Raw genomic sequence first — 16,152 nt, 5'->3', positions numbered from 1 at the left:
ATTTTTGACCCCACCGAACAAGACACAAACTTTCAAGTATAGCTTATACAATAATGGGCAAAACTCGGTGAAAAATTGGTAGATGTTGCAAAACATGTATACAAACAAATTCATGGAAGGAATTTTTTCTCTGATCAAAAATGTTGCTATGGCAGATTAAAATATACGCCTGGGGTCAAAAATGACCCCATACGGTCGGATGAGGGTTAAATGAAATCCAGAAAATATAAGGGCTTCAGGAAGTCTGCTACATAAATCTAGTGTCTACCAGGCCTTCCTATGGGAGTTGCAGAATTGGGCAAAAAAATCGGGAAATTAGCCAGGGGAGTCAGTTCATGCTAAGGTTCATGTTTCCCCTCTGCGGCCGGTCAACTCCTCTAGTAGCAAAACACCCCTGGCAAATTATTCTCCCTATAACAGCCAGCGAAGTAGAGCTAGGAACTACAATACAACCATACCAATCTATTTAGCTAAAGTTAAAAAGGTATGCTCGATTGTGTACCTTGGCACACACAGATTCAGGGGTCAGGCAACAAAGGTATTTCCTTTGTCCTCTATTTTCACTATATTGGCCCAAGACTTCAACACGACACACAAAATTTTCTGTTCAACAGAATTGTGCAGTCTTTATTCACAGATCTTACAGGTTGAAAGTGTACAGGTGTCTAGAATAAGCCCTTTCACAGATCCAACAGTGCATGTGCAGGTCAAAGGTGAAACATTGACTTAGAAACTGATTCTTGTTCTCAACTATGCTTTATACTGTCGAGATGTATATGGCTTTTGTAGGTAGGTTTGTGTTCTTTTGACCTAGGCATGTACAGTTGAACCTGTGAACACGCTCATTCACTTGTGACGATCGGTGCCAAACATGACAAAGAACTATATGGTGCACTGGCCTGAGGTATTGTGTACTTCCTAATGAACCAAATCATCTCAAATTATGGGACAAACCTTCACCAAAGGAACACACAAGAAGAAAATGGTGGGGGGTGTCCACTAGCCTGATCAAATCTTGCTTATAGCAGACTGCCTAATACATGTACTACTTTCCTCTTGTTTTCCAAAGCTTCTTTTTCTAACAGTTTCTTTAGGCATGCGCAAATCCAGGACGTTATATAAAACATCCTTGGGCAAATAAATGCTTTCTGAATTTCCAAGCATTGGTATCCAAATCTATTATAAAAAGAAGCTTTTATCAGCTGCTTGATTTTTTCTTCTCTTAAGTCCTCTGGAAATTGCAGAGAGGGCTTGACAACTAATGATTTAACTAACAGGCTATATTCACCCCCCTCCCTTCCTCCTTGCTTGCCAATTATACAATTAAGTTCACAGTTTGTTACTTTGTTTACTAAGTTGCTCAAGAAATATCACCACTATACCTGCTAACTTCTATTATCCACCTTTTTTTTTACATATGACATCACAAATGCGATATCTTCAAAGCCATTTCACTTCCAAGCTTGTTACAACTGGCATTCGGAAGAGATTTCTTCACATACTTACACATGTACAATCTTATACTCTTTGCAGGTGTTATCTATATTTAATAGTATTCCTTCTAAAAGGCCTTTATACGGGAGAAACCAAGACACATTGCGGGGGTGCTGTTGTAAAAAATGGTGTAATTTTTTTCTCAGTATTCAGCTTACATGTATTTTTCTGTATTTCGTGTGAACTCTTTGTGCTGTTTTTTTTTAACCTTCACATCGCTTCCTACCACCATAACCGATACAAATGTGGAGCCAAACAGCTAGCTTAGTAAGTTGAAGTTAAAGCTACCCATGCATTTTCTATCCCTACCCACAATCTATACCCTAACATGACTTGACATACAACAGTCTTGAATTGTTACTGGCATAAAATATACTTTCTTTCCATCTGACCACACAACATACAGTAATGGTTTAAATATCCATCTTTCCATAGTAGCAATACTTTGGATCGTTATTTTCTAACCGTAATAATTTACCACACCAATACAACACGTTCTGAGAACAGTTCAGAGAAGAATACACAAATTTTACTTTCTTTCCATCTGTTTGATAAAATAACAGCTCAGAAGTTTAGCCTGATGAGCATAGATGTAAATTGTATCAGAGATACTTTTAATTTGTACTTCTCGCCGTAGTGCTCAACTTTCTATTGTTATACTTCTTTTAGGACATAGAATCTTTACTATCGTTAGTTCATCTTTTAAATTTTATACATTAACCCTGACAGTATTGATGAGTCTTGGTAATTTTCTTTATCTTGTTACATTGCCATCGCATCACTGCATTCTGATGATTCTTCTATGTACATGAAGTCAGTATAGCTACCACCAGATGCCATTACCATGCATATATTATTAGCTCAAACAGTAATGTACTGCTTTAGTAGTTGGCAAGAAACACCCGATAAGTTAGCTGCATCTTAATTTACATATTTGTATCTAGAGAAAAATTGGTGAATTACATGGCGACAACAACACTTGTGATCAAAGTTTCAATTCTCCTAACTATCGTGCTCCCGTCCTTATTGCGATTTCCCCTCTGGGTTTTTATCCCCCGCTTCGTTTTCCTTCTTTTCTGCATTCTGTTTTCCATTTTCCTTCTCAGCGTCTCTGTTTTCTGTCGACTTATCTTCCGCTGCTTGTTCCATTTCCATGGGATCGCCCTGTTCATTTTCTGTTTCCCCGCTCTGTCCGTCCGTTGTTTCAACATTCTCTGTCGTGGCGTTCGCCGTGGCCAGCTCTTCTCCCTTCCCCTTTAGATCCAGGTCGGTCAGCGCCTGTTGGCATTTCACCACGGCCTGTTTACGCGCAGTCCGTACTTCCGGGATCCCTTCCGTTTCTATGCCGTCCAGCTGAAGCAAGCATTTCGTCAGGAACTCCTCAAGTCGAAGATATTCCTTGAGATTGTCCTTCTTCAAGCCGGAGAAGTCCTGGACTTCGTTGTGCAGTCGCGTCACGTCGGCCATGATTTTATCGATCTTACCGAGAGATGACGGTTTGGGCGGAGGTTGCGCAGGCTCCGGTTGGGGCTGCGGTTGTTCCTGGGGCGGCTCCGGTTGGGGCTGGTCCTGCATCGGTGGTGTCTCTGGCTTCTCGCGCCGTAGCTGTTGTGGCGAACCGGCAGGAGGCGTCTGCACACGCTGGATTGGGACATCACGCACTCGTGAGTTCACGGTCTGTCATTGGAGGAAACACACAGATGATAAGACAAAGAAAATGTGGTCTATATCAGTCTTTGAATTAAGAGAATTTGAGTAATTTTGATGGATTTTCGGACGAATTCGAGGGAATTGACAAGTTGTAGGTCTCTGAATCCATCCTAAGGGAAGCCAGCTTGCAAAGTGCTAGTCATACTGGATGGGAAATTTAGACCTCTGACCTCAAATAATTCAATCATCAGGTGAGTAGATGTCAGCACGACATGAGTTTGAAACAGTGAGACAGCTCTGAACTATGAGTGTGACGGACTTAAGTAAAGAACTTTAGTTGGGGGTATATTCACCATTGTATAGAAGGCTTTTCCAGTTTAAGTGCAGCTTTCCTTTAAATTAAAGAAAACTGCCAAAATTTACAGTGTCATTCAACTCTTCAATACTAGTACAAACCCACCTGTGCCTGGGGTGACGCGGGTTTGGGCGACCCGCCCCTTGGGGGGTACAGTCTGCGTGTCTGCTGGGGGGACACCCCGGGACCCCGCTGTGATGTCTCCGCTACGCGCTCCGTCTGTCGTGCTCGTGGCTGCTGCGCCGACGACTCGTGCTGGACCGGAATCTGGTGGTAACCCTGCAGGGAACATGGGACGTTAGATTCAAATATACTGGCATGGCTAATATATAATAATACTGTCAAACCAGGTCCTGCAGAAGAAACCAATGATACATAAGGACCATAAGTCAAACCTGGACCATGTTTTGTTGGTCCCTTAGACTATTTTTCCCATAGAAACAAGCATTAAGAGCAATGTCAATAGTGAATAAGTCTACTGACCGGTCTTCATGTGGGCAATTTTGACAGTGTAAGTTCTGTTGTTTCTTTCTTTCCCAAAACAATTTTCTAGTCGAGAAAGGTAGGATAACCACGTGATTGGCCAATCGCAGAATGTGTTTGCCTGGTTTGTTTTATGATTTGGTGTCTGTTAACAGCAGTATAGCTCAAGAATGCTTTGGCAGATTGTATTGATAATATGTGACAAAAAATAAGGGCCCTCTATATATGGCAGTTAACCTTTAAGAAACCTTTATTGTCTTTGACAAACTTTCAATGAGAATGACACCAAACTAAAGCAATATCTTAAACAATGTACAGTTGATATACATTGTTAAAATAAATTTACCAAGGCAGCTCTGTTTCATATCAGCCAAACATGTATGTATTGTACCTTTTTTTCAGAAATTAGTGAATTGTAGGTGGTGCAACTTGAAATTCAGTTGTGCAACCTAGTTTTTGCCCCAGGTTGCACACTGTGCAACCTGGCTCAGAAAAGTATTTTGTACACTGAGTATATAATTACCTGCCCTTGGTGAGACAGTTTTAGTACCTTAGGCTGCTGCCCGTTCTGTGGAAGAGTTGGTCTGGCGTGGTAGTTCTCCTTCTGCGGTACCGTGTACCTCTGCTGGGGGGCGCCCTCGTGCTGCACAGGAATCTGTCGGCTCTGCTGTGGTGGCTGCTGGTTGTGTCCAGCCTGCGCCCTGTGCTGACCAAGCATCTGGACAAACAGAAAGAAGACTTTCAGTTTAAGGTTCAAGTTTACCAGAACGAGTAATGGTAAAAAAATCATATAGCCTTTTTAAGGCCATAAGGGCAGTGGGTTGTTTATCCTAGCAGAAGAAAAGAAGAATACTGTAAATGTAGAAACTTTCTCAGTCGTTTAATGTTTGCGGTTTTCGCATTGGCCACTTCACCGCAAACTTAAAACCACAGCGGACATTTTTCCATGGCAGTAAGAGACTACAGTGCATGGTGCTACTGCGAACTTAAATCCAACACAAAAAGTCCTTTTTCCTGCTACCGCGAAATTAAATCCCTGCAAACTTAATGTATTTACAGTATTCTGTAGCAGACGACGATGTGACATTTGATTTTACCACCATTGTCACATGGTCCAACAAAACACTAAGAATGTAGGAATTCCATAAGGATTGTATGTTTCTTAGTAGAGGATTGTATGAATTCCATCTTTCTGTAAGGATTGTACGAATACTTAGGCACCCTGGTGAAGGTATTGCGCGTCAACTAATGATGCATTGATTAGTTGATACATGGCTGTCTCCAGGACCTGTCCCATAATATCAGGACAGAAATTTGCTGCATTGGAAAAATTTTTTACCCTCTCTCCAAAAAATCTTAACCTCATGACATGAAGGGTGATGAAATTTTCATGAAAATAACATGTATTTTTCCTAAGCTGAGAATGACAAATTTCACAACGAAAATCAACAACATGGGCTTGCTAACAATGATTTGAATGGAACTATTTTAAGCTGAATTCATATTCTGTAAAATGTATTTTGATGTTTTGACAACCCAACCCAGTCAGGCTGAGACAGCTTTCTACCTAACCATGTAAAGTACTTAGTAATTCAATTATCCTTTGAATATGTGGCCATATTACATCACTTACAAGTGATACAGGCTGAATGATGTGACAAATCTGGGCCTAGTGTCAGTCTAATCAAATTACTGGTCTCTACAGCCAGTATTACATAAATTACACAGAGGATGAAAACGTTAGTACATAATTTGACCCTTGATGTAATTTTCCTCATGATATAACTCAAGACATTCTGGGCAAATGCAGCAATTGTGTTTATTTTGGCAAACAGAATTGAAGTGCAAATGCAAATCTGATCCAGTGCAAAAAATGCAAAAACATACAGTACTACATACAACACTGTCAATGTATGATGCTAAATGACAGTTGCTTTCAAAATAAGAAACATACACTCTGGTCTTAGGTGGTATTACCCTACAAAAAATGGTTTACCACTATACAAAATATACAGGAGCAAAAGCACAAGAGAATGATTACATAACTACCTTTCCCTTCTTCATGCTTGACAACAAATCCAGGTACTAGAACACAGTCCTGGGACCAAGACGGTCTTTGATTCCTTAACTCGATGACAAATATGTTAGAAATATTTGACAAGAACTGCTAACAGATCCTGCGTTATATTGTACATGGATTGTATTATTGCTGTACTGTTAATATTTCAGGAGGCCCTGACGTCAGGTATTGATTTTAACGTTTGGACAAATCTATAAATGCAGCTAAATGATACGCATCCAGGCAGAGTTTACGCTGTGAGGGAATACTCTAAATCTTGATATTTTCATGGTGGATTTATGTTCGCATTTTTCAGTGTGACACGTTTACTATGACATGAGTTCATGATGCAAAAAATAATTGTGTTTCAATATATAACTACAAATGTACACTTAAAACACCGGGAAGTCCTTCTTCCAATTCCAGTCCCTCACAAAAATAAATGAATTTAGAGTATGAAGGTCAATGTCATTGTCCTGGTATTGATTGTAATTATAGATGTGGAAACTGTATTTCAAGACAAGCAAAAGAGTGATTTGGACTGTTCTTTTAGTCAATGCTAAATCATATATGAACTTATGACAACATATTTTTTATTATTATTTTTTTATTTTGCTTTTTGGACAGACGGGGACAATGTAGCACTGCACTCAAGTGTTGTGACTTATATTAACAGTGCCACATACACAGTACTGGCAGAAGGTAAAGGTAGTCCTTTTACCTCCCTGACAACATATTTTAATATGACAAACTACATGGAGGAGGACTTTGTAAAAATCTCAGTGTTAGGATTTTCTTTATTTTTGGCTAAATTATACCTAGGGCCAGGGGTATTCTCTTTCCAACAATATCAGTTGTTTTCATGGGGTTAATTCCAATTTTTGGCATATCTTTTTACGTGAAAAAAGTTTCTCCCCAAAGAATGGGTGAAGAAACTGAAACCCAGTTGTTCTTAATGCTTGAGGGATACCCTTCATTCTCATACACGACTTTTCTCATTCAGACGTATTTCTTGGAAGAGACGGCCTCCCAACTTGAGGGCGCGCAGCCTCGAATTGACCCAAATAAACTGTGGTGTCACTGTTCTGTGTTCAGGTGTTTCGGAAGGAAGTGGTGACATTTTTTGTCCCATCTCAACAAGCAAATTTCAATCCTAGGACAGAGGAACGGGTCCTTGAGACAGCACTGATAATATCAGTGATATAATAGACCAATGTTTTGCAAGATAATTGACCATTGTGCCCTACACTTTTCTTCACATCACAAGACACCTGTTTATATCTAAGCATGACAAAAGATGTACAGATCTTGTTTCAGAACAATAGGACATTATGTCATCATGATACATATGGTGGTTGGACTAGTCCAACTGGCCTTTGGCGCGAACAACCGTTAGGCTGTCGGAAGGGCCAACTTCTCTACAGGAGGCATAGGACAAATTTTCTTTTATATTCTGATACTCATTTTTAATTTATAGATTCAAAACTCTAAGTATCACTCCAATAGGAATATTATCTATCTATAGAAATTATATGTTGAATCATTTGTTATTGTGTAAGATGTATAAGACACACAGACATACAAGTTTGTGATAATTACACCCCTAATATCCAGAATGATGGGATGGTCCATAACGCGCTCGAGGCTACACGTGTCACCGGACTAGTTACTAAGAAGGGGGTTTGGAGCGGGGGAGGGGGGCTGAGACAGGGTGACTCAAAAAGACAAACCGCACGACGTAACTTCCTTATGGCTAACGTATTTCCTACGGAAGTCTACGCCTTGTAATTAAAAAACGGTTTGAAGGGGGGGGCGTTTTGCACTGTATATCATCAATATGCCTCAAAAGGACTGGAAAAGACCAAACAAAATGGTGCTGTCATAAAAAAACTTTTTTTTTTTTAACCTTTATTTAACCTTGATACATCATTCGGCCTGAGCCGTTTTTCAAGATTTCAAGGGTAGAAAACTTTCAAGACAGTAGACCAATGGTTTGAAGAGGGGGGAGGGCGTTTTGAATCAGTGTGGTACTATGAAAAAAGTGTGGTTCTATTTTATACAAACGAGTTCATAGTACATTTTGTACCACACTTTTCTGCACAATGGGGATACCAACAATGGCACACCAACAAATGACACTGACAGAGATACCAATAAAATTGATCACTTCAATATGCAGCACTTGTGTGATCTGTAACCATGTTGTAGTGAAAAATAATGTTATATTCAACGTTATATAAAGTAGAATGAATATGACTTCTTTCATAAGACAGAAAATAATGCTAACGAATGACAGCAAAACATATATTGTTTCGCATTGTTTGAAGACATAGCAAGCATACACAATGTGACAAATAACTGTAAATAAAAAGGGAAAATTTTAAATTCTTTGTTTCAGTTTCTGTTATGTTAGACATTTCAGGCCATTGTTTTTGATGTTATCAATAACATATCACAAACATCTGTTATAACAATAACTGAAGCATGGCATTGTGGAAATTATTAGAAATCAAAATTTGTAGATTTGAATTCTAAAAGATGACAATACAAGAGGTGGTAAAATTTAAATCCCAGACAAATGTTAGATTTTCTTTACAAGCTTCTGATAAAAGCTCCTTGAAGAAATGCACAAAATTATAAGAATGTTGGATTTTTGCATCACAGACACAGATAATCGCTCATGTGATAGATAATGATTGTCCTACTAATTTGGGGGAGGGGGGTTCTAGAATGGGGAGGGGGGCGATCTTTGTAGACAGAAAACTGTTCACGAAAACAGAGTGATCACAGAAAAATAAGACCCAGACGAGTTAAAGAGACTACAAACCTGTCTCCTGGGGTCTTGCCATGTTGTAGTCCGGGTGTTGTGGTCGATAAAAAACGGCCAACCGGTCTGAGGGTCGAGTCTCATCTCCCAACCTTTCGGTAGAGGCGGATCTTCGGCATACATCGCCAAATTCTGGGGGTTGAAAAGCCGCTGTGCCATCTTTTATACCCTGATGACGTTGTCAAGGCGTTTGTTGTCTCACAGTCGTTCTGAAGTCGTCACTGTGAGGAAACGGTTTTTAGAAGAGGTTGAAGTTGTGACTAGCACGTTCTACGATTTTCCACAGGAACCCGGAACATTCTTGAAGCCACCAGTGACAGGACCGGTCCCAGCTGTGACATCTAGCAAACTCCCTCCTTAAATTCATACAAAAAACTACCCTCTTTAATCACATAAATGATATTAAGTATCACATTTTAGGAATTAATTAATGTTTTAAAAAGTAAAATGTTCGAAAACAACTACTATATATCATATTTAGTCTGTTAATTAAGTATATTTTCTCTTTTCACACCATGTGATTATGCCTTGTACGCTAAATGGAACAGCCAAGGGATTGCCCTTTGACGTCATATTGGATGTAGTATGATTCAAAGTACAGCGCCCCTAGGCGAGAGTTGAAATTAATGCAGGGGATGTATTTTCAGCGGTTTCGTAATCTAGTCAGCGCTCCTAGGCGAGAAACGAAATTATTGCAGGTAATACAGTCTTTCGCAGCCTGGATGTAGTACTGATAGCCGCCGAAGAGAAGCGCTGCTCAAAGGCAGTTTGTGAACATAATTTATGCTATTATTATTTCATCAATAATACGCTCAATAAATCAGCTTTTCACAACTTTTCCATTGCTTCTTTTTTTTACTAATACATGTATGTTGTTAGACAAGAAGGTGTTTTTTTTTCATAAAAGCAAGGACGTTTATACGTTCTTGTTGATGTAACGTCCTTGATAAAAGACACACTGAAGGAATTTGTGTGCGTGTGTGCATGCGTGTGTTCTAGTACTGTAATACGTAGCTGATAAAAAGTATGCCTACGGGCATCCACTAGCACCCGCTACTATTAAAGGAAGATCTTGATTTGATCTCATTAATGCCTCACGACCGCACCGTAGCTGTGTGACGTCGGATGATGTTTACCCAAATCAAAGAGTATGTTGCTCTGTTTATTTCACGTTTGATATGTTCAGTGGTCTGTCAGGACAGCCCAGTTAGAGCAAAACCTAAAGTCAAAAGAGAGACGCGTTATTTTTCCTGCTAGCAAGGAACTCGTTTTAGATGGTAATTCTCTGACAACTGAACTCAGATTTTCAATTCTCCGTCCAGAAAAAATCATTCACTGACACAAATGACAAATCATATGACAACTGGAGTGCCTTTGCCTTTATGACTTCAATCTCTCATAACGGTTCACAAACAGTAACATTAGAATTCGAATATGACACCTTTTTTGCCAAGACGCGTTTAAAAAGTTTTACAGAGAAAATATATTATATTTCTATCCGTTTATATTCCTCCCTGCCCTATTATTTTCTATTAAAATGACGAATCATTTGATTACCATATCATGTATTGTATCCTCTACAGTTGTCATGCAAATAAATTAAGTTCTTCTTCTATCATTGGAGTTGTAATGGTTAACTCTTGTATAGAGTAGTTATCTCCGAAGATCTTTATATATATAACGTATTTATATCATTTTTGGTGATATTACATAAAGATAATGGCATAGATGTAGGGACATCGCGATGCATGACGGGAGAATTACACAAGTTTCTACTCTAAGCTCACTGCGCATGCTCCATCACGGAACCAACATGGCTGCCGCTCTGAGGTTGGGCGCTCTTGCCGGCAGAATTCTGTCAAATTCTCAGGTAAAACAGTAAAAACATCCAATTTTGTTGACCTTTCTATATATTAGAAATTATCATTGAGCTTCGGGTAGAATATTGTGTCGTTTCTCTGTGTACGAGTGCCGAAATATTGCATTTTAAGTTCGACACTTTGTAGCTATTTTGGTTGCCCACCTTACGTAACATGAAACTGCGACTTCGAAATAAGAAGTTTATTTTGTTGACCTTCTGATAAAATTTATTGTACATCTGAACACATTTGCAAGATTACAAGTATTAGATGAATGTTTTTGTGTTACGATTTTGGCACTATATGACGTTTATAGCATCGTTTAGCTCAATATTTTGTTGTATGTGTGGCTCCATGAAGGTCATATAAAGGCATAGATATAAGACACTTGTATAAGATGTTACATGTCAAATTATCTGTTGAAAGTCAAACTCAGAAGAGATATGAATTCTTTTATCGCATCGCTTAGCATGAAAACTTTGAGACTGTCATAAGTGGAGTTGTTCTTTTTACCTCTTGTGATCTTGCAACCAAAATTTATGTTTTTGTCAGCTTCTTTGCAGGTCTTCAAATATTTGAGGTAGCATAAATATAAATAGTATTTTGTGATATGTACATATACATTTTGTGAAACAAGGCAATCACGTGGAGTTGCAGAGTGCAACAGTAGGGCTCAAACACCAGAGGTCCTGGGTTCATGTCCCCTGATATGCTTCAATTTTGTGCCCTTGAGAAAGGCACTCAACATGAATTTGTTCAGTTCACTCAGGTGAAAATGAGTACCTAGCTTTGGTTAGAGCCTTCATGGGATAGGAGGATAAACGGAGGTCCCATGTTTGAGAAGTGTCACACCTCGACTTGAGCACATTAAAGAACCCTCCAAACTTAATAACTTATCAAATAGAATACTAGTACACCATGTTGTATTTCTTTATTCATGTTATTGCCACCCAACAAAACCTATGTTTCTTGTGAAATGTGGCACAAATTGAGATATTTTGTGTCCTTGAAGTTGAACAAAAAAATCAGCAATTCCAACTTTGGAATCCTGTTTTCAAATGTTTGACCGTGCTTTCTTCATACACAACAGTGCCTGTAACTCTTGTGTTGTTCCTATATAGGCATCAGGATTGAGTCATGGAGTCAAGCCCCTGGCTACATCCAGATCGTTCCACTTCACCATAGAGGGGAGACGCAGCGATGCAAAACTCTCAGAAGGCAATGTACGGAATCTTCCTTTTTTTCCCACAAACTTTTCACATCAAATTTGTTTTGCCGTGATTCTATATTAATCCTTCAGAATTGTACTTTTTTTCTGTGTGTGTAATCTAGTCATAAAGAGATATTATGAGGTTTATTGACTGGAATATTTGTGTTCTTATGCCTTATGGTACAAGAAGTGTTGAAGATGTTATTGTACTTATTGATGCATTTTCATGAATAACAAACAAATATGCTAAACACTTCTGGGTTATGATATAAGTGTTGACTTTGTGTATAGAAAGCTGTTTACTCTTTTAGCATGAGAGTTTGGAACATTCCATTATTGCTACTAACAACTGCCCAATGAACTGATGTTGTGCCTTAAATTCATTGTCTGCTTTTCATTGAGGTTAAGGTTTCAAACAGTATTGCACATTATTGACAAGTAAAGTCGGAATGTTCCATTATTTCACAGGTGGGCACAAATAACTACCCAATGAACTGTTGCCTTAAATTAATTTATTCTTAAAAAAGTTAAGAAAATGACACTTGCCTTGTGTCAGCCTTTCTTCCAAATCAAGGCTTCAAACATTCAAGTACAGTATTGCACATAATTGGCAAATAAAGTTGGAATGTTCCATTATTTCACAGGTGGGCACAAACAACTACCCCGTTGTGGACCACACGTACGATGCCGTGGTGGTTGGAGCCGGCGGGGCTGGTCTCCGAGCGGCGTTCGGTCTGGCGTCGGAAGGCTTCAAGACCGCCTGTATCACTAAACTGTTCCCCACCAGATCTCATACTGTGGCTGCTCAGGTAAAAAATTATTAATCTTTTTCTTCTTTTTTTTGTCAAATTGTATGATTTTACAACTTTCATCTTGTTGGGTTGGTCTTTTTGTGTATGATGACAAGTTGCAACACACGAAAGCGAAGAAACAAAGCTTTTTTATATAAAACTTTTATACAAAGGAGCTTAAAAATAAAAGGATCATTTCAGATCTCTCTAACTCTAAGTCATGTTTCTTTGACAGGGTGGTATCAATGCAGCACTGGGGAACATGGAACCAGACAACTGGAGATGGCACATGTGAGTCGTTTTATTTCACCATTGTTCTCCCATGTTTAGTTGCATTAATCACTTAGCCCCCCTTTCAACTAGACAGCGATCGTAAAGCAACCATACAATGACCAAAATTTGTGGAACCGATTTCAAAATTGGAAAATGATACACAAGGTAAAAAGACAACAAAGCACACAAAAAGGTAACAAAGAATTGTTATCTGAGAAATTCCTTGAGCTATCTCTCACTTAGCCATCACTTAGCGGTGGCAGCCTCTCTGAAAAGGGGAGTTGATAGTCAAATTCAATTTTCTTCTTCTTTTTGTAGTATTCTCATTTGTTGTATGTCTGTGTTCCAGGTACGACACAGTGAAGGGCTCTGATTGGTTGGGAGACCAGGATGCGATCCACTACATGACAGAGGAGGCACCACAAGCTGTCATTGAGGTAGAACCTTTCATCTATTTAGAACCTTTCATCTATTTGTCACATTGATAATATTTTTGCCAGTGAAGTTATGTGTACCAGAGAATTCTTTTCAAAATGAAATTTGAAAAGGAAGAATTCTTTCATGACTTTTACTTCTGCAAGTTCGTATATGGAAAATTCGGACACATTTTGTAAACACTACAGATTTGTATGTGACAAAACTGGTCATTCTATTTTTCTATTTCTCAATACCTGAACTTGCTGAAGGATATCATTAGAATAGAACTATGTAAATAACACAAAAATGTATGTGATTTGTTCATTTTAGGTTGTCTTTGGTAACTTTTTAGGTTGTGGTTCCCAATATAACACATATGTGGTTCCCATATAATTTTGATAAACAAAATAAACAAAACAACATTGCCATACATCTTCACCAATGCTATTTTTATCTGTGAACAACTACAAGTAAGGAGGTAAAGAATGCTATCTCTGATTGCCTCGTTTTCTCTATGCTTAGTTGGAGAACATGGGCATGCCGTTTAGCCGTACAGAAGACGGGAAGATTTACCAGCGAGCGTTTGGCGGGCAGAGTTACGACTACGGGAAGGGTGGACAGGCACACAGGTGCTGCTGTGTGGCCGACCGAACTGGACACTCCCTCCTGCACACCCTGTATGGACAGGTAGGGGGCCTCGCTGAGTCCTCTCTAACACTCTGTACTGTTGGTAGTTGCATGCATTATACTCAAACCTTAACCAAGGATTTTTTTTTTCAACATAGTCTGTGTTTTTCTTTCTTTTTGGAATAGGGCAACTCAAAAGGTATTGATAGTTTTTACAATTTTTTTGGGAAGGAACAGAATTTGGCCACAAAAAGTAGAGATGAACTTTTGGGCTCTTCAGCTAAGATGTGGTAGTTTTCATTTATCTGTTTCTGGTTTCTTTAGACAGTGTGGCTTACTCAGTGTTTTCAGACCATATGTTACAAGCATGTAAGTTCTTTAAGCAGGGCTGTCTCCAACTTTAAATTTTGATTGCCTACCTCAGCACTCATTGTGCACACCATGTTTTTGATTTTTGTTGTTAAATCTTGTAATTTGAAGTGTTGAAAAAACATTTTCAAAGTCGAGTTCAAGACGGGGTGAAATTTTCATCTGTCCCAATAAACAAGTTTCTGTCCTGTACACTTGTGGTATTCTTACTGGCTTTTTATTCCATTTCTTTTATTGCATATAAAACCTTTTTCTAGTTTATAATCTTGAAGTTGTGATTTTTCCTTGTAGTCCCTGAGGTATGACACGGAGTACTTTGTGGAGTATTTTGCCCTGGACCTGATCATGAAGGACGGAGAGTGTATCGGAGTCATCGCCATCAACATGGAGGATGGAACCATCCACCGCTTCCACGCCAAGAACACCGTTCTCGCTACCGGGTAGGGAAATCCTTGTAGTAGGAGTGTATATACTGTAAATGTGTTAAAGTTTACTGGGATATAGGTTTTCAGATAGATGTGCAAAAGTTAGGGGTAACGAGGCGTTCGGTGTAATACAACCAGCTGCTGCCGCACCGCGTGCCTGCAAAGCTGGTGTGTTACGCCGAACGGCGGTTATACCGGCTATATAGATACAGATACAGATTCAGTAGGGAGAAAATGGAGTGTACGTCAGGCTTTTGGCCAGGCATGCGTCCAGGCGTCAATTGGACACACTGTTGTGAAAACAGTGAGAAATTGGACGCACTAGACGCACTGACAAAGGGAGCAGATCCTCTGGCAAGCATGAAATTCTGACAGTACTTTTGCCGCTCCTGATTCGTTAGAATACACGATTTTAACTTAAAATTCTCTAAAGCTCAGCACCATAGAAGATGGAATACTCACTCCTGTAGCGTGGCTACTCTCAGTCACTAAGAACGTTAACTAAGTCACTAAAAGCCGGGTGTACGTAGTGGTTTTAAGTTCAAAGACAAAGAAGACAAAAAACAAGCATTTTTTAAGTGGTTTGAAGTTTGAAAAACCACAGACATTAACCCACTGCAAAAATTTCAACATTTACAGTACATATCTTTGTAATGCATGAAAAACTTTTACAGTATAGACATTAAACATTTTGTTTTTTTGGATGCCTCATTTGTCGTTCCGTTTCCAGCGGTTACGGCCGCGCCTACTTCAGCTGCACGTCGGCACACACGAACACGGGCGACGGTACCGCCATGGTAACCCGCGCTGGGCTGGCCAATCAGGACATGGAGTTTGTGCAGTTCCACCCAACAGGTTAGTCAGTAAAGTTGGATAGGTATAATTTTTAAGGTTTCCTACCTGGCTAAATTGGCATTTTGACTTTCTGTTGTTTTCTCATCAATGAATTGAGAAAGAATGGAGTCATTATGTCTATTGATAGATGGGTATAAAAGAATTCAAAATATGATTTTTGGGGCCATATGGATGACATCATGGAGTTTTATTGCCCCCTTATATTACTTTTTTCTATGAGAAAATACAGCACTTTGGTACATACCACTGCAATGACGCTATGTATTTCACGTGCATTATGATGAAAAGCTATAAATTCATGTTCGCACATCTGGATATCTACTAATTATCTATAGAATTATTTTTTTGATTAGATGAAAAAAATTGAAATGTCCAAAATCCTACGTCACATGACCTAAAAGAAAGTGTGAAGTCAACAACAGGTCAATGATACCTGAAACAGATGAACCTTCCCCCAA

The 16,152-nt window shown here is 39.1% G+C and overlaps 2 protein-coding genes across 2 annotated transcripts in view; one reads left to right on the top strand and one right to left on the bottom strand.

The window, feature by feature from the left end:
• Nucleotides 1-1,230: 1,230 nt before the first annotated feature.
• LOC118404243 (BAG family molecular chaperone regulator 3-like) lies at nucleotides 1,231-9,379 on the bottom strand. Its single transcript, XM_035803286.1, has 4 exons — nucleotides 8,869-9,379; nucleotides 4,533-4,700; nucleotides 3,605-3,778; nucleotides 1,231-3,171 (listed from the first exon to the last, which is right to left on the bottom strand). The coding sequence occupies exons 1-4, from the start codon at nucleotides 9,025-9,027 to the stop codon at nucleotides 2,518-2,520; spliced, it is 1,155 nt and encodes a 384-aa protein (XP_035659179.1). The 5' UTR covers nucleotides 9,028-9,379; the 3' UTR covers nucleotides 1,231-2,517.
• A 1,257-nt stretch (nucleotides 9,380-10,636) lies between these two features.
• LOC118404242 (succinate dehydrogenase [ubiquinone] flavoprotein subunit, mitochondrial-like) overlaps nucleotides 10,637-16,152 on the top strand; it is a 13,590-nt gene continuing 8,074 nt past the window's right edge. The window contains exons 1-8 of the mRNA XM_035803285.1: nucleotides 10,637-10,738; nucleotides 11,849-11,950; nucleotides 12,582-12,746; nucleotides 12,964-13,019; nucleotides 13,351-13,438; nucleotides 13,941-14,105; nucleotides 14,706-14,854; nucleotides 15,570-15,694. Of these exons, the coding sequence (XP_035659178.1) occupies nucleotides 10,661-10,738; nucleotides 11,849-11,950; nucleotides 12,582-12,746; nucleotides 12,964-13,019; nucleotides 13,351-13,438; nucleotides 13,941-14,105; nucleotides 14,706-14,854; nucleotides 15,570-15,694 (928 nt within the window). The 5' untranslated portion in view covers nucleotides 10,637-10,660. The remainder of the gene's footprint in view (nucleotides 10,739-11,848; nucleotides 11,951-12,581; nucleotides 12,747-12,963; nucleotides 13,020-13,350; nucleotides 13,439-13,940; nucleotides 14,106-14,705; nucleotides 14,855-15,569; nucleotides 15,695-16,152) is intronic.

Source organism: Branchiostoma floridae, chromosome 17 (genome assembly GCF_000003815.2).
Source record: "Branchiostoma floridae strain S238N-H82 chromosome 17, Bfl_VNyyK, whole genome shotgun sequence".
Classification (NCBI taxonomy): Eukaryota; Metazoa; Chordata; class Leptocardii; order Amphioxiformes; family Branchiostomatidae; genus Branchiostoma; species Branchiostoma floridae.
The sequence above is the reverse complement of the archived record's forward strand: the minus strand, read 5'-3'. Positions and strand labels throughout refer to the sequence as shown.